The sequence below is a fragment of the Ptychodera flava genome, chromosome 21, assembly GCF_041260155.1.
Source record: "Ptychodera flava strain L36383 chromosome 21, AS_Pfla_20210202, whole genome shotgun sequence".
NCBI classification, from domain to species: domain Eukaryota; kingdom Metazoa; phylum Hemichordata; class Enteropneusta; family Ptychoderidae; genus Ptychodera; species Ptychodera flava.
Window position 1 is genome coordinate 20,064,268 of NC_091948.1, and position 26,985 is coordinate 20,091,252.

Genomic DNA, 26,985 nt, shown 5'->3' on the forward strand with positions numbered 1-26,985 from the left:
CAGAGCTATGTGAAGTTTTACCTTTATCATCTACCCTGTCAAACAAAGACAAAATATCTGGGTCTTTGTGTTGTTCTGCAATGAGATTTGATCTAGAAAATGTCTGACTTTGGTCAGCAGAAGTTTTACTGGAAGTTTCAAATCCACGAGGGATAACGGAATGATCCGTGTCAAACACCTGACTGAGAAAGGTGTCATTTAAGTCAACATCTGTGACATTATTTTTGAGAGTATTTTGATTCTCGGAAGTTTTCTTTGACATGGCTCGAGTAATGGCACATGAAGGAAATAAATCGGGTATCTCTTGTTCAATTGGCTCTGGATCCTGATCTAAACTAGGATTATCAGTCACAAGTGGATTAGTAATGACCTTGTCCCCAGCAAGGTCGTTTCCAAGAAGAAGGTGAATCCCTTCAAAAGGCAAAAAAGGCCTAATACCTAAAGCCACAGGTCCAGAAACAAAGTCCGAAGACAAATAGACATTATGGAGAGGAACAGGAATGTAGTCATTACAATCTACCCCCTTAATAAGAACTTTAGAACCTGAAAATGACTTTTCAGAAAACGGCAGGGTATCTGCCAACAAAGAGACTGGGAAGCCCCGGTATCTCTTAAAATTTTGACAGGGGTAGCGGAAGAAAAATCACTAGAAAGTGATATAAAACCATCGTGAATAAATGGTTCGAAAATACCCATAATGCTATCTTGAGAAGAATTGACCTTGACCTCATTAATTGGGGATAAGAGGGTTTAACCTCAGAAAATGTGTTGCACACATTATTAGACTCTAATTGAGTTGATGAAGAAATAAAGCCGGTGGGCTTAGATCCACTTTGACCACTTTGACCTTCACGTTTTCTTTTCAACTTGAAACAATCTGACATTAAATGGCCGTCTTTCTTACAATAATTACAAGAAAGTGTACCAAACTGTTTGTCAGAAGGAGATTGAGACTTGGGATCTGATGATGTGGGAGTGTTACTTGAACTCTGTGAACTGTTGTCATTTGATTTCCTACTGTCCTTTGAGAAATTCTTGGATGAAAAGGAGGAGTTAAATTTACCTGCATTGTTTCTGTATGAAAAGGACTGGGATGGTTTGCTGAGAAAGGAGATTTGTGGGTCAATGAATAATCATCGGCCAAACGTGCAGCAACCTCTAATGTATCTGCCTTTTGTTCATTGATAAATGTCTTGATGTCACTCCGAATGCACCTTTTAAATTCCTCAATCAAAACAAGCTGTCGTAATTTGTCATAATTCTGACTGACCTTTTCAGAAGAACACCAACGATCAAACAGTTGTTCTTTTGTTCGAGCAAATTCAACGTAAGTTTGATCTTTCACCTTCTCACAATCCCTAAATTTCTGACGGTAAGCTTCAGGCACCAATTCATAGCCCTTGAGAATTAATTCCTTTACAGAATCATAATTTGAAGCCTGCTCTACTGACAACTGAATGTAAATTTCTCTGGCTTTACCCACCAAAGCACTCTGCAAAAGCATAGACCAGGACTCCTTAGGCCAATCAAGACTCTGAGCAATTTTCTCAAAATGAAGGAAATATTTATCAACATCCTTTTCTTGGAAAGGGGGAACTAACCTGAAATGCTTAGTGATGTCAAACTTGTCTGAAGGGAAGAATTTTCCTGACTGTCCAAGCTCTAAACGTTTTATTTCTAACTGCAGTCGGTGTTCTGCTAATTCTCTTTCCTTTTCTTTTTCCTCTCTTTCTTTCTCCCTTTGTCTTTCTTCCATTTGCAATTCTTTTCTTTCATTTTCAATTCCCTCTCTTTCTGTCTTTCTTCCATTTCTAACTGCATTTGTATTTTTTCTTTTTCTAATGCCTGTCTCTCCTTTTCCATTTGTAATTCTTTTTCTTTCATTTGTAATTCTTTTTCTTTTTCTAATGCCAATTTTTTTAGCTCGAAATCTGCCTGTATTTCTAATTCCAATTTTTTGAGTTCGAAGGAAGACTCAGGCTCATAATCTTTTAAGGCAGACTCCTCAAAATGGCCAGAATTAACTAAATGTTTTGCAATCTTGAACTGTATTTCTCGCTTGCGCATAGATCTTTTGACATCTACTTTAAGGAAATTGGCCAGTGCTATGAGGTTGTCTTTTCTGAGGGAATTAAATGTGTCCTGATCAAGGTCATCCATAAATTCGTCTGGCTTGAATTCCGCCATGATTGAATTTAGCTGAGTTCACAGTATACAGTAGTTTTGAAAAGGTAGGCAAAATGTTGTCAAACGGCTCAAAATATTCGTATCCCGGACGAGCCCCCAATTGTTACGTGCAGAGAAAACGAACAAAAGGGTGAACTCAGCAGTTTCCGTTTAAACAAAATTTATTACGAAAACAAAACTAATTGCTAAGTCAGGGACAGAGTACAAGCTTTAAAAGTGTACAGACTACTTATCTCAGCTGGGACGGCAAAGCTCCAGTCTCAGAGTTGTAACAGTCAGTTGGATGAATGAACAGTCCTTTGGCTTGCAGGCTTGAAGCTGCACAAAGTCCACAGTATAAATCCAGCGTTGGCAGTGAAGGTCTTGAAAAGTCTTGAGAATGACTACTGCTGGAGTTTAGTAACACACAAGAGACACGATCCCAAAAGTCTGACTGGAAGCTGAGCACGTCCCTTTTATAAAGGCATATAAGAACAATCTAGAACTTTATTGACATGCTAATTACTGTTCTAAAATTATCTCCCTTACACAACTAATCAACTTTCCAGAACATTCCAAACATGACTAATTGAATTCAAGGTTGTGAGGTCATTGAGGGCAGTGACCTTGAGAATGTTCTAGACTAATTGAACTCAGGTCATGATGATGTGGGGTAAATGACCTACATGACAGCTCTCTCAAATGATAACACTGAACAAACAATATCGTAAAGCAATGTCCTGAGTATATCAATCTGTTGCCTGAGATAACTGAAGAGGCCTGTATGCTTAGTTCTCAACAACAATAAGAAGTACGCCATCACAAATCACTGTTACATAAACCATGAAAACGTTTCTGTAGAACGTCTTATGCATTGTATGACTAAATTCAACAAAACCTGTGCAGCAGACAATCAGGAATTATGACAACACTGTTGAAAAGCTATCGCAAGCTGACACACGGCTAAAACAGATAACTTTTGTAAACTTTCACATGGAAGCGTGATCACCGGATCTGAGACTGCCACAACTTGCTTTCAGCTGGTGACAGATTATTCAGCACATCACATACTAACACATCGACCTTGCCCCCGCTATTCCGCAGTATGACATGTCATGATTCCATACTGGCTGATAAAACCACTTGGAGAATATATTATCGACTGTGTGGTAGACTGCAACAATACAGCATAGTTGGATTATACTGTGCAATTCCACACACATCCATACAAATCTATATTACAGACTATCACACCCTGCAATTTTATATTCACTCACATTGAATAATCAGAGCACTAATATTTGGAATTCGAAGTGGCCACTATACCTGTATATAACTCTATGGGGAAAAATTAAATTTCGATTTTCACAAAACTCAGACAGTGAATATTTTACCAATTCCAAGAATTCCAGAGTGAGCCCAAACCTCAAAAAAGTATTGGAAAAGGTTTGAGCGTGTGCATGGTTGGTAGACCTTGTCTGGGCAAGACATGCAACATTTGGTATTATGCAAGCATTTCCCACTGAATATTATTATATGTTTAGGGTATATACCTGCCCATTTTAGATCTAACTGTCTAACTCCACGCTATGTTGTCACTCATCACATAGCTTGGACTTTACAGCCCACTATGTGTATTACAAACAAACTCTTCTCACCTCACATACACCAAATGGCACCACCTCCTACAGCAAAGAACAGTAGCGCGAAGCATGCCCAGAACAACACATATAACATGACATCAAAACGCAGGTCATGGCGTCAGACTTACCTGCGGACTAGCAGGATTACTGCCTGTGGGTGGAGATGGACTTGAACTGTGAGTACTATTCTGTGGAGGTGATAGTTCATTGCCGCTTCTAAATTGTGCTAATTTCCTGTGACATCAACAAAGGATATAAGCAATATTGAAATAGTGCACATATCTAGGATGATATTGTAAATATAAAATAAAATGAGAAATGACTGGTCACTGTTGGATACAACTTAAAAGCTACACTCTCTGTAGAGTACAAGGCTACCCTGCAAGCTCTTAAAAAAATATTTTTGACCAAATGTAATTAAATATCCTAAAAATACTCATTATATCTTTTCTGGATTGGTTTGTTTATCTGAACAAAATCCCAATTTTTACTCCACTGAATGCCAACCACAGTCCTCAAAGGTTTGCTGTGGATAGACATACATAAACCATACATACACACGCTGCAAATATATATATGAACTATTCCCACAAACTAACACCAGTTGCTCAATATACATTTAAAAAAAAAAGATGGGAGACTGTCAACAATAACAGGCAGATGACAATTGAATAATTTCTTTTGCACTAGATTGACAATGATCTAAATACGTAAACTGTCAGCTGAAATACTGGTACTGTGGAAGCTATCTGTATTCTGCAGTATTTTTGTAACAGGTTCTAGGGATAGCAATAAATCATTCATACAGGTAAATAGTTATTCCGAATTTCACCAAAATAAACTCGCCCTGCACAATTTTTTCTTGAGTTTCAGTCAGGACCAGACGGCAGATGATACACAGTCTTGTCATCTGTAAACTCCATGCCAAAAGAATGTCTAAATGCACATTTGACAAAAAATTGTGAAATCCAACATTATCATCCACCGGCTGCACAGGCCAAACCTGTGAATTTTTTATGCATATTTTCTTGACCTCACATAGTTCTACTATGCCTTTCCATGGAGGAAAAAATATGCATAAACCTACCGTCTGATAAGTTGCTTATCTTCTTCACTGTACATTGGCCAATCTTCTTTCACCTCATTGTAGAAATGTTTATTGAGAGTAAATGCATTATCCTTCATTGTGGCAACCTGCAAAAAACAAACAAACAGAAAGGTCAACTCAGGTCAGCTTTAATTACCAGAATCCATGCTGTGTAATATATCCTTACTAATTAGGTGTATACACAGGCTCTGAAATTTTATTACCAACTATATGTATTATTACATACACTCATGGAAACCATGGTATTCCACAAAAATTCATCAATTTTCCTTTATTCTGTACCTGGTATTATAGGTGATCGTGTTTTGCATGGCTTCAGGTGATTCCACAGCTGTCGATGAGTGCATTGACTGCCTCCAGTCTTATGACTGATCAACATATACATGTGTTCCCACATTCACTGGGGTACAAAATTTACAACAGTACATCTGAGAGATTTAAAATGATCGACAGTGCAGGACTAGATAGATTTTGACAGACTGTAAGGTATCCGTGCAAATTATATTGGAACTCACCAGAACATTTTCTTTGAATTTTCCAGACATTATTATGACCTATATGGTTATCACAATTGAGGTCAAATAATTTCCCGCTTATTTTTGGGGTGATTTTTTTTTTCATTAATAACATGCAAACAAAATGATATTTAGAAAGGTCAGCTTTTCATTTAAGCTAGATAAGCTAGATAATCACTCGTCATGGATTTTAAAACTCAGCCATGCTCAATTTTTTCGACTAGAATTTTAGCACTAACGTCAAGATTTAAATCATAGACAAATACAAAGGAAATGGATTTCACATTTCAAATTGTGTACTTCAATATATCAATGCAGGTGTACGGGTGGGGGGAGTCTTTCCATTTGACTGATGTCCTATTTTATTAAATCTAAAGCCGACTATGAGATATTTGACGACTGCAAGTTATCAATATTCTATCAGTACCTGACAATCATCCCTCATTTACAATCCTCACATTTGAAAAATTAATTTACCCCGTGTACATGATATGTCAACCTTACACGACACCGCTTAAAATACCACGTTCTGGTTGCAATGTGTTTGTGAATTGGACATCACCAAACTAATATCCTGAGTTACACTGTGAAATATCAATTCCTTTCACGCCCTGTCTTTAAAATCAGCACAAAAATCGAAGTGCCCTGAAGATCATTGTCACACATACACACCGCTAAGACACAAATATAACATAGAAATGGCTTGTACAAATCATGATGTTTGTGTGTGTCTCAGCAAGATATGATCATGAAAAGGGATCATGGTTGTGTGTGTGTTTTAAGAATCTTCAAAACGGTGGCGTCTGTTACAAAATGTCACATATGGCATGACATGCTTCAGTTTTTCACCACATTGACCTGATGGTGACACAAAAAAATTGTTATGAAAGTAAAACTGACCTCAGGTACAAATCTGATTCAAGTATTTATTGAATGTAAATCTTCTTGTAATTCTCCATTCATGTTCGGTGAGAAAACTGCCGGTTTTATGTCACCAAGACATCCTGACCTATGGTTTACCTTATCTTAACAGAACTGCCACCCAGCCAGACCTGTAGTCTTTCTGAAAGATCTGGCTGTAATAGATGAACAAGGAAGAGTTCCACCTCCATTCTAGGGTTACTATACTGTGCCTGGACATACCAACAACTGGGGCTCTCTTTGTTAAAATTAGTATCACAGATGTAATTATATAATTGTTTTCTTTCACCGAGTAATGCTAACACTTGTATGTATAAGCTCATGTTACAAAGAAACTTTGAGCACCGACATGGACACTATCTGTAAAAATTTATTTAAAAAATTTATGTAAAAATAGTCAATAATGCTGTTGTATGCAAAATACTTATTTTAATGATACTTCTTCATAACTACAGTATGCATGAATTATGTCAATCTGGAACTAAAAAGGCATTTTATGGCAAGAGCAAACATATTGTTTGGCAGACAGTATAGTGAGCATAAGCCCACATATCATATAAATCTATTTATGTCCTGGAATCAACATTTACCATATGGCAGCCATAAAACCTAATCCACAGGCCATTTTCTTTTTGTATTTTGTGAATTCATGATAGTAATATCAGGTTAGTTGTTTAAGAATTGTAAGTGAGAAGAAATGAAAACCATGTATTTTTCTATCTTTTGTCTTTTCGTTTAGCATAGGCTGTAATCAAATGTCCATACTCGAATGATTTTTTTATGGTATCTGGATGACCTGGAACATCTTTATTACAACTTGGGTTTGCGGAATTAAACTTACTCCAATGATTTGATCTAAATACAGCATAGTAAGACTAGCATACCTTGCAAATGAAACTTGAACAGCTTTGAAAATAGTAATAATCATTACGTATCATGAATGACCAAAAACCTTTTGATTCAGCTTACTTTTGACAGCTATTGTCACAGTTACAAACTAGTAGTTGTTCATTGCTTGCAAGCAAGGAAATATCTCACAAAAGTTATCATCTAAGGCAATAATGTAAATGTGGTAATGGTGTGCCAAGACCTGATACAATTTTCATAAGAAAGGAATCATTCATAGCTCAGTTGCTGTACTGTCTTGTGACAAGCCTCCATGAGTCAATTATTTACTTCAAAACACCCCCCTCTAGGGGTCAATTATCTGTTACAAGACATCCCTGTGTATTGGTCACTTGTCTACTTCCAGACCACCCTCTCTCTGCATTGCCCAATGAACAGAACTAAATCAGCATTAATGTATTAGTGGTACATAATTTACACGTCTTAGCTGGCCAAGTGATGTTTATTCGTGCAGGGACCCTCCCTCAAAACATACATGGGTGGAATTGGTCACTGAATCATGTGATTGATAAGCGTTATCACACAGATGTAAACGGCCTTTGTGATAGCCAATCAGGTAACTCCTGTGCTGCTCTGTACACATCAAGATGGCAACATCCACAAGGCTCTTGAACCTGGATTTACAAATGACCTTGAAGGGCATATCGCTAACTTTTTTCCATTACGAGTGTGATTGACAATTAATGGAAAGCAAACACACTCAATTTTAATAGCAGTGATGCCATATACCTAGTTACAAGCAAAACTGGAAATGGTAAGCCCTGTGGTATTGCTAAGCCCATCAAAGCAAAGCTGATTGTGTTGCCACTCCTGATTGGCCCGCACAATTCTTGACACCCATGGCAAAACGCTGAGCATGAAATGAGGGTTTTCATGAACAGGTTGGCTTGGAAGACTACACCATGACGACCTAGCTAAGCTGTACAGATCAGACAACAACAGTCTACAGTATGACACCATCATCATATCACAACAATGCAACCAGAGTTTGGTATTCCATGGTGTTACTCACTATGCTGACGGTCCATCATATATCACATTTCTATGAGGAGCCTGTATGAATGCTCCTTTGAAAAGTATTTGGAGATAGACCACTGCAAAAAAAATTGGGATTAACCTTGGTTTCTATAATACCAGAAATAATTGTGTCATATGTCATTTCAATCCATCAATCAAATGGATTTCTAGAGCGCTAAACTCAAAAATGCAGTAATGATCAATAGCACTATACAGAGTCAGAGTTGTTCAGCATGCTATACAACACAGAAAAGATCTGATGTTCTTCTTTTATAACGAGTGTTTGACTGGCACCCTTTACTTCTAGTGGGATGTTGTTCCCGGTTAGGGGTGGGGGTGGTGCATGAGAAAGCCTGATTGCTGCAACATGTTTATATGACGAACCAACTCACCTGTTGCAAGATGCTACCAAGTTGATTTTTGTCTTTTTGATTGACATGGTCTTTCTGTAATCTGAGGACCAGTTCAACTTTCTTGTACGGCTTCAGCGCAAGTAAATGAATAATTCTATCCCTGTGTCACAGGAAACAGAAAACAGAAAATTAATACATCAGTGCAAATCTAACTGTAAAATTTATTGATGAAACCTATAAAATGTTGGGAAAAAAAACTTTTTCAGTTCCCTGGGAATGAACCAATTATGAATGATACAGTCACTTTAAAAAAGATGTGACCATATGAAACTATCATATGAAACTATCTCTTGACCTGTCACTTTTAATAGAGGCTCCATATGGCACGTTAAACATTCTGAAAATGTACAACTTTGACCACAGTCATACATTTACACATGATAATTTTTTTTTCACTGTTTCCATTGTGGTGTATATTTGACTTTAACAAAAGTACATAGACGAAACAGGACCTCTGTAATTGCATCCGCTTGTTCGTTCTCCATAAAATATCAAATTTTACTTTCACTTCCTTGAAAACAAATTATTCCCGGAGGCTGTATCAGTGTTGATGTGCCTTCGCTGTTGAGTACTATTGTGATTTACAGTCATGCTAGCCTCTCATTTCAAATTCTAGCCATTTATCAAAGCTGCTTTCAAAAGTCATGTGCATTTTTAGCAATCTAGTATTTCAAACGATAAAACTGACTGTAGATTTAGTTCACAAACACAGATTCATTTTATTGTTAAACTTTTAGCGTTGTATTTTTTGAGGACAGATTTCAAATTTTTCGTAGCTATAAACCTAACACTTACCAAACATACCATGTGCACAATTATATTTAACTATGTACAATTCCATTATTAAAAGTGTAACAACAAACAGATACACATCTTTTGATGAGTGCATAAACTCAAGTAGACTTCTGATAGAAACTACAGTATAATCACAAAACAAATGGCCTAAACAATAGTGACAGCTTCTTGGGCTTTATACAGGCCACTACTTGGACAATAATCGTACTACAACAGAGCGTTTCACCTTGATTTCTATGGTGTAGCTCTGGACAAAAACAAATGCTGCATGCAATCACTTGGTTGAAAGGTTGAGGGAGACGGGGATTTCATTATATGCTTGTAGCTTCCTGATGACAATTGATAAATCCTTTTAAATGTTGTACATATGGTCAGACTATATAGGATAGTAATTACCTGGGGCATTAAAATGTGCAGAGAAACCTGAACATATGGAGATAATGCTTCAATACAAGCTTTCACATATAGGTATTTGTAGTTGAAGCTCCAATACAACAAGATGATTTTCAGAAGATGCCACAGTAATAGTGTGGCATCTACATGTATGATCAGAAACCAATCGATCACTAGATTTTTCAATTCTTTTGCAGGCTTATTTTTCAATACCAGAGACAGTACACTCTAGCTTACACATTGTGAATAAGCAGTCTAATAGTTCAGTGTATGAGCACAAGATTGATAAAACATAGCTTTGCTTCATATTGTTTATATTTATTCTGTCAGATTGCTGATGGCTGTTTGCAATAATTAAACAGTTACCAAAAATTATTATCCTCTTGAAAAGCTTACACAGAAAAAAGTACATTTTTTGGCTGAACAGTAAACAGATAAAAACCCTCAGGAAATACACCCAGTTGGCTGATACAGATAGGACAAGCCTCTTTGGTATTTGACTAGTCTCAAACATTAATGTCCAGTTTTACTGGAGCTTTTATGGGTGAAATTACACCTTTGCATGTACTATCATTGTGAGGATAATGTGTCTCAACCATTTCATTTCAGGGCATGGTTTTAGTATTGTTCAACTTAATTATCCAGGAAATGCTTCTATGTTGAATTACTTTGTTTTTCTGGTTTCCACATTAGTTTATAATTAGACAGATTACGAAATGTACTTTTGTATTTTGAGAAATTATCCATCAACAGGAGACTCTTTGATGGCACAAGGCATTAAGCCAGCCTGTAAAATGTGCTGGGTGCCACAAACACACACAATGATTTTTTTGAAATGGCTTATCCAATGATAGTTGGAAGCTGTGAAATGCATAATAAACTGTAAGGACATCTGCACACCTGATCAATTCCACTGACAGAGGCCCTATTCATAAATGGCATAAAAACGCACTGTTACTGGTTAAGAGGGCCAATCAAACTTTACAGCTACCCACAAATAAAATACTGTAAGGTTATAAGAGTCGGAGGGATGGTATGCGTCTCTTTTGCATTGCAGACAAGGATCGATGTGCTGACTCCATTTATCAATAAATAATGGAATTCTGCATGTCTACATCGGAGTTTAACCACATTGCAATTCGCTGACACAGTCTGTGATAGGATTTGATTATGTCTGTACAAAAAGTTGTGCTTCATTTATTCTGGCGCTAAACCGCAGATTAAATCTTTTACAAGACTCAACCATGTGTCTAGAAAAGCCCCGACTTTCAATCTAAAAAAAGCAATTCGCCTGACAGACCTGATAAAAACGGAGATATTCACCCACATAATATCATAATGCACCAAAGCCATAATCTGTAATGATTCATCAAAATTTACGGTCACACGGTCACAAAGGCAGCGTCATTTTGACGCTCACGGACACACACACAGAACACTTTCATCGGTGTTAGTTTATGAACCACTGCCCACTGGGCAGCAGTTTATGAAGTGATGAACACGCTGTCTGTACATCCACATCTCACAAACACTTTCAGAAATCCGAGTCACACATGGTCAGGCAGTACTGTAATACCTTGATTTAGACCTATACATCTTTCATCAAGGTAGAGTTTCATTTTTTCAGAAAGAAGATTCAAAGATGCTTCACACACTTTACCCTTTGAGCACCAAAGTCAATTTTTGCCTCCTTTATAAAATATATCCCAGTCAATTTTTTTTAATCTTTACTAAATTTTGATAAAAAACTGTAGTCGCTGACGTGTGATGCCCATTTGGTCCAAAATTATCAAAAAATTACAGAAAAATTGATAAAAATTTGTAAATTGTTGCACTAAAATTTTGGTGGGAAAAACTACAGCGCTCTAAGGGTTAATGAAACATTTATATAAACTTAATGAAACATTAATCCAAGTTACACATCAGGCAACTGCTCTTCTTCTCTCTACAAAAGCGTGACTTTAATTTCACATCCATGTCTATAGTTGTGAATATGCCATGAGTGCTTTCAATTTATCGTTTCGGAAAACGAACAAAGAGTATCACATAACAAACATTGACAGGGCACAGTAAAGTATAATCTCGGTATTTGTATTCTTTAAGACCTGAGCAAGTCATTCCAAAAATACTTTTTATCTCCCGAATTATTTGTGTACTGACTTGACACAACCTCTGACCTCTCTGTGACCTAAGACAACATGTGGAGATTTACAGACAATCAGGGTACAGAGGGTTAACTTCTCAGGGTAACAGAGGCAACGATATTGTTACCCTCACAACATGTATGTTGTAGAACTTTATAACAAAGAAAGGCAGTATTGAGCTACAATTCAACATTATACTCCAAATGGTGTCTTTTTCTATTTGATGAGTATGATAATACTCTCTAAGACATACAGATTACCACCATGAAGAGGAGAGAGGCTTGTATTCTACAGATTGGCAATGATTGTGTGAGAGGTATATCACCTGACTGAATTTTGTTCCCACAAATAGACTCGCAAAGAGATACTGAAGCGGTAAAACTCCATGGCATGAAAAGTTACATTCTTTGATGAAATTTGGAAACTGCTTCCTAGATTAACCTGATTAATCAAACTCCAATTAGTATGAAAGAACTAGTGAGTCTCGTGACACCACAACAGACATAACACTGAGAGATAACAAAGCTGGTCCCTCCCCAGGATTCCAGATATGACTGGAAATGGAGGTCAAAGGTCATGCATGGGTCATAGAAAGGCCAGTGCTACTGATCTTTAGTACTTTTATACTTCTTTCTTTCAAATGACTAGTGTTTGATTTCTTGTACATACAATTCCAAATTTTCTCGCAAAAAAACCCATTTGTACTTCAGCTTTATTTGTAACAACTGGACATCCTGTCAAGGCTTGATCTTGGTTTTAATAAGCAAAGATTTTTCATCTCAACACTGTCCAAAACTACAATAATGCACATGTATAACATGGTATCTTGTAATCTTATACAGTACATATGTAATGCTACACAGCAGAATGTAACAACTTTCAAAGTAACATTAAAGTATATGTAAAATACTACCAAAAAACAAACAATTTGGAGCAGAAGAAATAAATTCTTTATGTAGAAAGTTTGAAAGAAACAGTTGATAGAGTAATGTTTGAGAGGTGGCTCTGAACATAAAGGGCTCAAACATCAGTATTTCTTCTAAGGTTTTGAGTCAGTAGGCAACTTGGGCTTTGGTGCCCGAAACGGCACAACGGCCACCTTGGCGCAGGGGCAGCCATGTTGGGTCTTCTCTATATACAGTTGCTAATTCATCGAGTTACGATGTGTAAATCTGATCACATAGTCACAACATATGGTTACCCTGAAAACATGAATACCATGTGTTGGTAGAAAGTGACCCCGCCAAGGAGCGCTAAACCTCAAAACGCCAAAGTGAAATCGGCATTGAGATTGCACCTTTGGCCCCGAGTTTTGATGTTTATCGTCAGCAAAACTAATTGGATCAAAATGACTGAGACGAAAGTTGCGCAAAAACATGAAATTTCACTGCGAAAGCAGTAGGAGACACTGTGTAATTAGCACGCAAATAAGCCTTAGTGGGAACACTGCTTAACATGAAAGTTCACTACTTTGGATTCTGCCATAAAGGTGGCTGTCACACTTTATTTGTAGACTGTAACAGCTTTGACAGAACAGGCTGGTGTGAAGGAAGTGTCAACACTGATGAAATGATACACAAAGTAGCAAAGGAGACATTCCATTATATTGACAGTGATTCAATACACTTACCTATACGTCAGCTTAGGAAATTTTGAATTGCCCTGTGACGTCAATGGCTTACTGATCTGTGGCTTACTAGCGGTTACAATTTTACTTCCGTTGCTGCGACTTATTATTGCGGAATGGCTTCCACTTCCCCGATACTGTATCTTGTTCTTGACCTTCACCTTGTTGCCGATATGTTTGCCAGTAGCTTTATCAATGAAGTTGGTCCTGGATTTGCAAAGGAAATGAAGGAAGGGATTATCCAATTATATTTTGGTGTGGCCGTAATATTGCAAGTGTAAAGATTGGTCAGTATCATGGAAAAACTGATGAAAACCGCTGTGATTCAGCTGAGTCACTTAATCTTTCCTAAATAATATTCAGGTTTGCTCTGTCATTTCATGTAAAAACAATCCAGCAATGTCAACCTTTGGTAGGGTGAGAATGGAACAGACAAATATCATTCTTGGTGTCTCCCTCAACCCGCTAAATCTTTCCATTTCTTAAAGGGAAACCTAAGTCCAGCGACTTTGACAGTTTATCCCTTCCAAAATCACCAGGGCTCGACATAAGCGCTAGCCCACTAGCCCGAGGCTAGTAAATTTTCAAGAGGACTAGTAAAAATGTCTTCGGAGGTAGTCCTGCGGACTAGTGCAATTTTCAAGTTCCGTAGCTAGGAAAGTTTATCGCTACAAAACTAATGGGACGCCGGGCCACTCATAGATAAGAATGAACCAAGCCTCGATCATTTTATATAAAAATAAACTAACTATTACCCAAACAAATTGGACAGTGAAACAGTGAAGCAAACTTTATTGATCACCAACTTAAAATGAAACAGTTTACCTGCTACGGAGAATCAATTGTACTGTACATGCCAGTAACATGGCCCGGGAAACATGGCTCAATGCAACGCTGAGCATCAAACGGAATTGTCTGCACGTCGTGTATTTGGTTTGCTTGAAGCTCATCACTTTGCCTAAAAACATGAGCAACCCACAATTTCGTTCAAACACTGTATCCTTGCCTTTCAAAGAAGATTTTTCTCAAGATTTCTTCAGGGGCATTCCCAAACAACACCTCCGATAGTTCGTAGCCAGCTTGACCCTGCTTTAGAATGCCTCCACATGCTGACCTCCATATATAGTCAAGACCCCCTAGCTTGATTGAAGCTGATCTTAAAAGAGCCATCTAGCTTGCCAAAACAGTGCTATGGCAAGTTGCTACTGCTTGTACAGGTGAGGGAATTCCTCACAGATAATAACTTGGTGCTAGCAACTTATTGTTTTGCCATTTTAGTGGAAAAGTGTAAATTATTGGGGCAATAACAGTGAAGTGAACCTTAAAACAGTAGTGAAAAAACAACGTATGAAATGGGTGTATCAGACTGTTGTATCCAATCATTTCTGGGAGTCATTGGTTATTTTTGTGCTAATCACATTTTGTTACCAGCAACTGGCAAAAACTTATAAAAGACACAAGCACATGAAATGGTAAAATGCAACATTTTTACTATTAAAAACAAAATTTTTCACAAACCATTATTACAAATGAGAGGTCCTCCCCACAAGCTGGTCAATTTTAAATGTGATAATATGTCAAAAATATGAAGGCACTCCCCTGGAACATTTGTGAATGGCAGTATGAATTTCAGTTCTGGAGAAACAAATCTGTCCCCACCATGAACAAACATGTTCTTTGCAAATTAATGGCGCACTACCTGAGCTATGAAGGATTTTCCAACAAATTCATCCCTACCTCTGATTTTATTCTTGATGGCAATAGGCTATTTTCATGACCTCTCTTCCTACACAGGACATTTCATTCAGGTTATTTTTGTGGTTTACATATGATTCAAAGTTAAACATTTTGCAGTAAGCAAATGTGCTAGTCTTGCATGAAAGTTAGTTATTGGGTTTAAAAACATTTGCGACAAAAGATATGAGAATGGTCATATACACCTCTTTACAACATGAGAGCAACATTTGGCTTTGATTGAGCAGGACTAGTAGATTTCATTTAGGACTACTAAAAATGAGCTGCTACTAGTCCTTCGGGCTAGTGGATGATTTGACCTTACGTCGAGCCCTGTTCTGGGAGTCATTGGTTATTTTTGTGCTAATCACATTTTGATACCTATGTCAAAAATATGAAGGCACTCCACTGGAACATTTGTGAATGGCTGTATGAATTTCAGTTCTGGAGAAACAAATCTGTCCCCATCATGAACAAACATGTTCTTTGCAAATTAATGGCGCACTACCTGAGCTATGAAGGATTTTCCAACAAATTCATCCCTACCTCTGATTTTATTCTTGATGGCAATAGGCTATTTTCATGACCTCTCCTCCTACACAGGACATTTCATTCAGGTTATTTTTGTGGTTTATATATGATTCAAAGCTAAACATTTTACAGTAAGCAAATGTGCTAGTCTTGCATGAAAGTTAGTTATTGGGTTTAAAAACATTTGCGACAAAAAATATGAGAATGGTCATATACACCTCTTTACAACATGAGAGCAAATTGGCTTTGCTTGAGCAGGACTAGTAGATTTCATTTAGGACTACTAAAATGAGCTGCTACTAGTCCTTCGGGCTAGTGGATGATTGACCTTACGTCGAGCCCTGAATCACCCTGAGTAAAATGCAGCTCAAAGTTGCAACATAATTGCACGCGCTGACGACTACGGCGCGACGAAAAGAGACTTTGAAGTAGACGACATTTATGGAAATGAGCTCGGAATTCCATGGGCGCGAAAGGGCTCATGGGAGAAGCGTGCGTGACGTCATCGGCGATACAGACGATAAAAGCTTGCAGCTGGAGGAGTACTGTGAACAGTTCAGCGCGTTCGTTAGACGACTCTGGAGAGTTCGGACAGCGATATTTCTGACATCGAGTATTACTTTTCCCTGACTGAAATCAAACCATACTAATTTAAACCAAGATATGTAATAATTAGAAAGCATCTCAAAACATTGTTCATATCTTGTTTGCTTGCGTTTTGTGTATGATTCAGCGGAGGGAGTCACTGTGCTTGTACAGACCCCGAACTGGATTGGAGACACCGAGTGACTCTGCGATCCTTCAACGCTACGTTTCTAAAACAGAGTTTTCTGTATCAGTCACTTAAGATTAATTTTTGGTTCGTGAATGATACGGAATGATTGACTGATTGTATGTGTTGCCGTGTAAGTCGAGCTTGGCCATGGCCAGATCTTTAAGGTTGCGAAATCTCCGATATGTATCGGGAAATATTTATACGCGATTTGACAAATCTATTATAGTGCCGTCTATTTTTCGAAGCTGGTGTCGAACTTAGGAAGTCGGGCTTACTCAGATCTACAAAGTGATGAAATCGCCGATATAATGAATATTTGCCCGCTATTTAAAAAAATAGTATCGTCTTAAAGCTTGTTGAAAGGAATGTTTCATACAAGACCAGCCCAAAGTCCCGATGATTTCCGATATGTCCTCTGTTCAAGTCCCGATCGCCAAGTAAAAATGTTTACATGTAAAGAATGTAATTTGTGCAAGGGCCTCCCGAGTCCCGATGATATCCGATCGGCCCTCTCGACGAAGTCCCGTGTGGACATTTAATGAAAAAAAATACTTTACATGTAAAAAATGTATTTCGTGCATTAATAAATCTAATAATGTAAATCATACAGTATTCTTGACTTCCGGCCATGGATGCTATTTTTGAACTAAGAGTCGGACAGAGGTATTTGGGTGGTCAGACGCTTAGGTGGTGAAATCTCTGATATACATCGGATATTTACCCATTTGACAAAGTATCGTCTAGTATCAGAGTTAAAGTCCTAAGACGCCGATATTTATCGGGTAAATATCCGTGATTTCGTAGACCCGGCATGCCAACACCACACAGTGCAAGTAAATCTAGGATCGTCTGGTATCGATATTAGCCTAGGAGTTCCGGCGCAATTGATATTTATCGGGTAAATATAATATCGGCGATTTCTCAGACCCGGCGTGCCGAGACACAATAGGCAAAAAGTCATTCCAGTATCTTGTAATATCAATATTATCAGGTATAGTCCCGAAATTGCCTATATTTATTGGTTATATATCGGAGATTTGGCAGACCCGGGATGTCAAGGTAAGAGACGCTTTGTGTAGTTTCGTCTTCGGATTTTAGAGTCCCGAAATCGCCAATATTAATATTTATCTGGTTAAAACCGGCGATAGTAGACTGACTCAGCATGTCAAGATACGAACCGCATTGTGTGGTATCGTCTTGTATCGGTATCAGAGTCCCAAAATCCCTTATAAAACAATCATCCTGAAAGAATTAGAACATAACGTTGTATCTTTTACAGATTTTTAAACTCGCCCGACTTTCTTTAGCCATTTTCTTCGAAAAAGCTGTTCTGTGGGAAGAGGGTAAAAGCTGACTCCGTTCGTTCTTCCTTGAGTGATTTTTGCACTCAACTGAACAACACTTAATTATTTTTTATGCTACTGATGAGAATTAAAGAGTCGTAACGTGCAGAACTGCGCTCCTGCAGTCATAGACTCCAATGCTTGATAGGCTGTCACACACGTTCGTGTATCGCCGATGACGTCACGCACGCTCCTCCCATGAGCCCTTTCGCGCCCATGGGATTCCGAGCTCATTTCCATAAATGTCGTCTACTTCAAAGTCTCTTTTCGTCGCACCGTAGTCGTTGGCGCGTGCAATTATGTTGAAAATTTCAGCTGCATTTTATTCAAGGGTGATTTTGGAAGGGATAAACGGTCAAAGTCGCTGGACTTAGGTTTCCCTTTAAACCTATCACTGCCATTTCCTTTGAATGGGTCCATGGAAAACAAAGGGCACATTCCGGAGTCAAGTGGTGAAGGGTTACACTTACAATAGAATTCTGTTTTGACTTTATACCGAATTATCTTTCAGATTAACAGCATTCAGGCAAAGGCGGTTAAAGCCTACTTGGAATGTCCGTCCAACTCATGATCACGAACACCAAAGTCTGTTCATTTACTACACCGAAAAACATCATTTTCGTATCAACTCAAAAACATTTTGGATAATAGATTAAGCATATTTGGGTTGAGGATAGACCCCAGGGTCATTGGGGTAATACACCTTATGATAGACTCAACAAAGATTACAAGTAGTGGTTTTGTTCTGGTGGAATTAAAATTATTATTATGTCTTTGATGTCTGAAAGAAACTCGTATTACTATAGTGAGGGAGCTCAAACAGTTTTGAGTCATATAATCACTTGGTCACTGAGCACAACACCTATAATATGGCATCGTACTGGACGGGATTCTCAGACTTGAAGTATGAATGCAGGCACAGGAAGTGAGTGCATCCCTAAACACTGGTGTCAACATCTGTTACCATCAGCAAATGCCCCATTAGTTTTATTATTCTTCAAATCTTTGAGTTAATTTTGGACTTTTTTCAATTTTATTTCGAGTCATCCCACAAATATGCTAACTTTCCTCTGAGGAGTCAAAAGAGAACTAATTATTAATTGGTATGCAGGGCACATTGATGTGATCCACACTGTAGTGAAGAAATAGAGTTATAAATGAAGATAACGCTATCTTCCATGGAAAGTGGGAACTTCCGGTAATGTTAATCTTGCACAGATATGGGATCATTCTTTGAATTATCTGACTATGACTTTGTAATTACCTGGAAAGCAGAACCTCAATCAGGAGAGATCAACCTTGATTTGCTTGCATAGGAAATCAACATGATAGGAAAGGCACCATGGACAAGACATTCTGCTAAAGAACGGCAATACTGAGAATGACAAGACGGGGGTAACACTAGGCTTATATCAGCAAAAGCAAGGAAACAACTCAAAAACATTTTGGATAATAGATTAAGCATATTTGGGGTGAGGATAGACCCCAGGGTCATTGGGTAATACACCTAATGGCAGACTCAACAAAGATTACAAGTAGTGGTTTTGTTTTGGTGGTATTAAAACTGTTATGTCAATATTTGGGAAACAAGGGAACGAATTTAAAACATCATCTACAATGGCTCACTATTGTTTTTCATAAGATATCATTTAGAAGATGCTGTGGAAAACGAGGTCTTAAATAACTCTAACATTCCATTTAGGGATGCACTTATGATGGCCATTTACACAGCAAATAAACGTCACCTCCATTGGTACAGATAACAACCGAATATGAAATGGGAATCCTGACACTAGGGCATACTAACAGTACTTTTCAGCAAAGAATGATCACATGATGGTATACAACATGTATCTTGGAAACTGCCAACTGCTGTCTGATTATCGACTAACCTTGTCTCTCACATTTGCATGGATACTATAGTAACAAGACAATGATAATTTGAGAGTCACATGGCCACAGCATTAAATTCACTCATTACTCAAGAATGAATGCACTGGTAAATGTTCATAGAGTTTCATATCCCACACATACGCAATCACGGTAATAGTAGTAGATGTATCTTGAAACTTATCTAAAACTTTTTCTTCCAAAATATCATCCATAAAAACATCACTGTTGTCAGTAAATGACAGACAAAATGGATGATTCTCAAGTGCTTTTTATTTCTGTGTCTGGCATTAAATCAGCTACAGTGACAAACCTCACTTCCAATGGTATTTCTGAGACTTTCCTCTATCAGATTTTTGAAATTTAACTACCAGTGAATGTCACTTTAAAATATTCCTCACAAAGATATTATTTTTCCTACCAGCTCGTACGTTACAGTATTGAAGTAACAAAAATATATCAAGTGAACCATGTTCTCAAAAGGCTGTCTTGAAGATCTGAGATGGCTGTTATCAGATTACAGATGAATAATTTCACATATTAGAAGTTGTGCGAGTTGCGGCACACGGCCAAAACAGCAAACTTATCTAGGTCCCTATGAATGATAGCAATTTCATTTTTCAAGTTTTAATCAAAAATATTTGCCCCTTTCCATATTCGGAAATCATAACTTTTTTTTTCTTTTCAAAATCTGACTGCCCTTTTCCCAGATAACAAAAGGTCAACCCTCACATTATAAAATTCTAAATAAAGCTCAGGACAATGATAGTCACCTGATAATTTGACCCCCTGTGGAGACACACTGGTGTCACTGCACAGAATTATCTTATTGAAATCACACACTACTTATATTGAATCTCCGCTTATAGCAATGGGCTCTAGAGAATGGTAATTTGAACATGAGGGTAAATAATATCCTGTGACCACAGGGATTATCACAGTATGGACTTTAACAAGGCTGTGTTGGGTCAAATGTAAACCAGGCCGGCAAGTCAATGAACCGGTGAGCTGGAAACAATGCCTTGGCTATGAATACCACTACCATGATCAAAAATAGTATTTTCTTCACATCAACGCTCCCTGAGAGCAAAACAGTTGGAAAAAAAAAAATCTATAAATATCTGTTGTCATTATGCTTTTCTATGAACATTTACCAGTGTGTCTGAGTTTTGGCCAGTCATGAGACTCTTTGGCAAGAAGCAAATCTATTTTAAGACAAACTCCAGTGATAGGTGATCTTTCAGGAAGATGACCATGAAATTTATGCCTTTTTCATAAACAACAACTGACGGTCGTTTTGCTGGTAACCTATTTGACCTGTCATTTTTGTAGGGCACAGCATTTCTGCCCAAGTTGATATCCAACATTTCTTGTTTACTTTGTATCTTGGAAGACGCTCTGTTGTATCAATTATCACACAGATTTTTCCGAGGGCTTCCGTAAAGTGAAGTAGGCTCTCATTGCGAGTTCCCCAATAGTTATCCTTTACTGTTTACAGTATTAATAAAGCAGAAATCAGTGACTGCACCAGACCATGTTCAAGGTGAGCCAAACTTTGTAATAGAAATACAAAATCTTTACATCAAAATGAAAGAAACAGTCTCCTCAAAGTGAAAAGTAAGGGTTGCTCTCAAAAATACAGAGTCACCACGGCAAAGTATGGGACTAGCACAATCCCTGGCTACACTCAGATGATATGTTGAGAGAGCTGAATGACAGACAAAGGTTCTCAGGAAAGTTTGCAGAGCATCAGACAACCACCTGTTTACACAAAATGATGAGGGGCCAGCCTGCTCTTATAGACCAACATGAGACTGGAAATGACAGGCGTACAATGGAAAACATGGCACTGAATGAATATGTAAACAGTGACACCGACAACAATTGGAATTCAGGGCCTGGATGATTTATTTCCAGTTGCAGGACTTGTTCATCCTGCAGATCTACAAAGGCACTCCAGCGACCAATACATGCCATATTGCTTCAAGTTAACCCCCCTTGAGAGCATTTTCTCAGCAGTGAAGACTACTTCAGTTACATAAACTACACTAATGACGGACCAACACGGACAGAGCGGATCACTCCTTGGCCATTTCCATTCATACTTACGTAGATTTCCTTAATTCCTCCTGGGCCAAAGCCATTTTATCCTTAGTATCTTGGTATACTTCTTCAGTTGCTAGCACCTTCAACTTATGCTGGATACAACCCCTTACTTGCATATGAGGTTCATTATACCTATTGAAAAAAAAAAGATACACTGTGATAAAATTTTCAGGAAAGTGCTCAGGAGGGGTTTTCTGTCCGCCACCAACCTAATTGGATGTCAATTTATGACTTGTTTATGTCCTAGAAAGATAAAATTTTCTACAATTAGAACATGAGATCTTGGAAATGGAAAACTAATGACAGATGATTTGCCATTTGTTGGGCACTATCACTGTGACAGTGCATGCTGCTGTCGACTATTTCTCACTTGGGCGATAGCAATCTGATTGAAATCAGACAAAGGAAGAGTGATGTTTCTACCTTAGCTTTTCTAGTCAGCTGTTGTCGCTACTCTACAAAGAGGTGACCAGCAAAAAGAAACCAACCAAAGTAGAGTGTTGCAATCTCTACATTGGGTTTTAATAACATTGAGGCTACAGTACTTCTCTGCAAATATTTACACAAAAGTCTGGGTGAGTTAGTGTATGTCTGTGTATATCATGGTGTATGGAGCGGCGGTCACACCTTTGGTAGCAAGTTGTCGTCAAACAAGAGTAGTAGGGCACCTGACATGCACAGTAAGGATACAGACGGAAGCCAATCAAATATCAAAGGGCAATGTCAAAATGTAACCTCAACAGGTTTGAGCATACATGACTTCTCGCAGAGAAACATTCGTCATACAGACAAGTAGAGAGTCTGTTTTACAGTTTACAAAATATGTAAAATTATTTGTGTAACAACACATTCTGATCATAAAACTCAACCAGACACAACTTTGGAGTTTTTTTAAAAGCACCTCTCGGATTGTTTCTATATTTATTCCATTAAGATCCTTACTGTAAATGGTCATATTGCATTGGTGGAATATTTCAAAGTGCAGCCTGAGTGCGTCTCAAAATTCTTCCTTCAAGTCCAAGCATACTCACAACAATGCATGACCTCAACGTGAATGTCCACTGCCCAGTCACGGAATTCTACATATGGCAAATATGTCACTGTCACTGACGTGCAATCTTAAATATCTGAACGATACACATTAGCTTTGTCTGTATTGTTTTATCAGTACAATGCTAAAGCCACGCAGAAGAGAATTGTCAAATATAATATTATTAATATTTGTCGAATAAGCACAAGAAACTTGTGTTTGAAAAAATGGCCAGACATTATCAGACATTTTCAAATCATTTGCGAATTATTTTCCATGGCGGCTTTATTCTTTTGCTAATGATATCATGTTAAAACTCAAACATTATATTTCTTGGAATTCTTTTTCATGAGCTATTTTGAACTCAATATTTCAAAGCTGATGGTCTAAGAAGCTGTCTGTGTATCAGTGAAACCTTCATTAGATTTGAGATAAGTTGAATGATCTCTGAATAGGCAACAGTAAACAAACACAAAAGGCATGTAGAAGGTTACAACAAATTCAAAATTGTAAAACATGAAATCAGACTGAATTCACATGAACAGAAAAAAAAAAATTCAATAGTCCTTTTGTGGGCGTTATGCGTGCAGAAATATAGAATAAAAGAAACTAATGCAAAAAAATTATTGATGTATTCTTTCTAAGAACCTCAAAATTGGTGTACAAGTCAAGTGCTTGGCTTTAATGAAAAATACCAAACCAAGCCAAAAACTTTATGAGACATGAGCTAACTTATAAAAATCATTGTCACTTTTTGCAACTTCATGCACATGTAAATTTACAATAATACTACTATGAACATGATGTAAAATAGTGATGGTAATGCTACTCTGTTCTGTTGTGGAAAGATGGGCCATATGATTGCAGACTGTCAAATTAGAGGACAAATTTATAGGTGATTCATTCTTCTGGAAGAGGACAGCTTCTGAGTTGAACTGAGTGAAAGCCTAAGCCTTGACTGTAAAAATTCATACAGGATTATAAAGAAGTAGACCATGGATCATGTAGCATTCATATTGCATTTTCTTACAGCCTATTTCTTGATATTTTATCTTTCATATTAGACTTTGGAAGAGTTAACATCTCTATCACACACACTCCGTATTGGATGTGCATGTCATATGGGACTTTGGAATAGCCCGACTCGTGATCACTGGCATTTCATCACTCAGAAATTAGAGCAATCTCCTGGTCATGTCATTTACAGCATCACGATAAACATTCTCATTCAGCACGTTCTTATCTGATGTAGATCCATACAGAATGAAATACCTGCAAGTCTATCTGATGTGAGAATAATGCAACTACCTATTAGCCTATAAGGAAAGTCATCGGCTTTGAACAGAAGTCATCCTGACGACATTTCAAACTGAATGAATTCAAAGTCCTTGAACAGGAAAGGAATTTCAACGATGTGAAAATTACGCTTTGAACTCTGTACAGAACAACAGCCTACTCCAACACTGATGGAAATTTTCCATTTTCCTCTCAGAGAGAGAGAGAGAGAGAGAGAGAGAGAGAGAGAGAGAGAGAGAGAGAGAGAGAGGAGAGAGAGAGAGAGAGAGAGAGAGAGAGAGTTCATTCCTGGAGGGGGTCTGGAGAACAAACAGGTGGTCGTTTTGTCAGATGGCTTTTGCCTGGGGCTAAACTCCACCATGATTTTAATGCAAGTGGATCAGAAAACTAGAGGAGTGACCTTGAGAAGAAAGAGGAGGGATAAAATATTCACCGTATCAGGTAAAATCTGACGCTGCAGGATGAAAAATTCCTTCAATATTGCAAATATCCGATGATAGGTAACCTCTAAAGACGAGGGAAACTTGTGACTTTGTAATCAATGATTTAGATCTCTCAAGAGACTGAACTGCATTTCATGCATGAAAACAGGATGAGAAAAGTGACAAGAAGTCTGTCTATAGATTTCGCAATAGACTTGTGTTGGTATGGATTGAAACAAACCATGAATACCTCATGGGAGGATGGTGCTTCCTTTTTCATCATATCACTACCATAGGGTCACGCATTTTGAGGATTTTTAACAAGATTTCAATATTCTGTGTAATGCTCAATAAAATGATATACATCTGACAAGACCAGGTAGGATTGATTTAAACATGTTTGCGTCACACTTTACTCCTTCTCTCATATTGTCTTTCTACTGAGATCACACAAAAAATTGGACCACAAGACAACTCTTAGAATTTTGAATTTACAGCAAGGGACCCAGGAGACAGCTAAACACTGACATATGGAGTGTTACCAGTTCATTTTATTGCTTTTCTGTCATCCTTTAGCAGCAAGTTTGATGCCATTCTCACAATGTAGTGAATTAGTATGGTAGGTGAGTGTGAGAGTACATGGTATAAATCATAGCGATAGTTGCAATAGACAAATCAATGATACAGGGAAGCTTGATTGTCATTGAGAGGAATACTGGTATGTTTGTACATAACAGTATAAAATGGAATGAATAGATAAATCTTTCTTATCAATGTATATCTATCTCTACACACACACACACACACACACACACACACACACACACACACACACACATATATACATGCAAAATTTTGTTTCAATCTTATGAGTTGTTCTGGCGAGAGACAGACAGACAGGCATATTAGTACAAAGCTAACCTTCACACATGAACATTGGAGCTAAATTTAGTCAACAGTAAGCATCATGGCTCTTTGAACAACCACTACATTTACATGTATATGATAAAACATTGACAACATGCTGAAAGTGAAAAAAAGCTATACACAAGTACATAGCAAAGAAAAAAATACCTACATTTTAAACAAAACTTACCTATTTTTACATTTATGTACACATTCCAAGGTTCCGGGTCCTTCAAAGGGAGTCATGGAAAAATTGAAGGTGTTCCTTGTGATCTGACCATCTTGTAACTGTGCCGGTAATGTTATTACCTGTGGGAAAAAAATTCCATGCCATCAGAAACCAGGGAGAGACAACCTAAATATTAGTACTTTGGAAGTTAATTTCAAACATCAGTGTACTGGGTATATATGTGTATTTCTAAAACATATTTTAAAGGATCTAAAGGGCAAATCTTGAGAAAGTACCAAATACACCACACTGTAAATATCTTTCTGTTTTAACAGTGCACTTGTGGTTTACTGAAACATAGAAAATACATGTACAACTTGCCGTTGTAGTGACATTAGAATGTAGTGATAAAAAGCTCAAAAAGATTAACAAGAATGGAACAATGTAGTGATCACAGTAACACATAAGCTGGGATGAGCAATTCCAATTCAGTTTTTGTGGTCTTATCATAGTATTGGGCTAGATTTGGTGATACTCGTGCCTAACTGTTTGGTGGTCTTGTGTACAGTTTAATCATATATCCCAATTAACATTTACTGGTTTTGCTAGACTACTGGCCTCCGTAAGATGTACAGAACTCTTGGACATACGCACACAATAGATTTATTCTTCTTTAAAACAGAATAAAATACAAAATGTATAATAAAGCAAGGTATCTGGGATGAAATATATCGTTTGTGAACTTTCAATTCCAAAGTTATGAGGACAATGATTGTTTATCGTAGCAAGAAGCGGACGTTGACCGGGATAAAAATCTGATGGTTACTTCAATTATCGGCATTATCACAGGAGGGTATCCCATTATGATGGAAGAGTATGATAAAATCATGCAATTTCAAAAAACAAGCTGATAAATTCAAAAGACACCCTAACAGCATGGTTTCTTCTATAATTGCGAAAATGCTCGCTGAAAGAACCAGGGATTACGTCAAAACACTGGATTCTTACATTGTTCATTATGGCGCTGCCTGCTTCAGGAAAATTTATCACCATGGCAACTTGTATGCATGAGATGACGAGATTTTAATAGCATTTGTTGCCGTGTGAAACACAATGACTGCTGCAATAAATCCCT

The 26,985-nt window shown here is 37.6% G+C and overlaps 1 protein-coding gene across 2 annotated transcripts in view; it reads right to left on the bottom strand.

Annotated features, from left to right (window-relative positions):
• Positions 1 to 26,985, bottom strand: part of LOC139121670 (RNA polymerase II elongation factor ELL-like) — a 76,361-nt gene that overhangs the window by 13,745 nt on the left and 35,631 nt on the right. The window contains exons 3-8 of one of the 2 annotated variants that reach the window (XM_070686749.1): positions 25,872 to 25,990; positions 22,031 to 22,159; positions 13,652 to 13,855; positions 8,669 to 8,789; positions 4,897 to 5,003; positions 3,938 to 4,043 (exon numbers count right to left, since the gene is read on the bottom strand). In XM_070686749.1, coding sequence (XP_070542850.1) covers positions 3,938 to 4,043; positions 4,897 to 5,003; positions 8,669 to 8,789; positions 13,652 to 13,855; positions 22,031 to 22,159; positions 25,872 to 25,990 — 786 coding nt within the window. Of the gene's footprint in view, positions 1 to 3,937; positions 4,044 to 4,896; positions 5,004 to 8,668; positions 8,790 to 13,651; positions 13,856 to 14,654; positions 14,834 to 22,030; positions 22,160 to 25,871; positions 25,991 to 26,985 lie in introns of those variants that run through there. The other variant, XM_070686750.1, reaches the window with a different exon arrangement.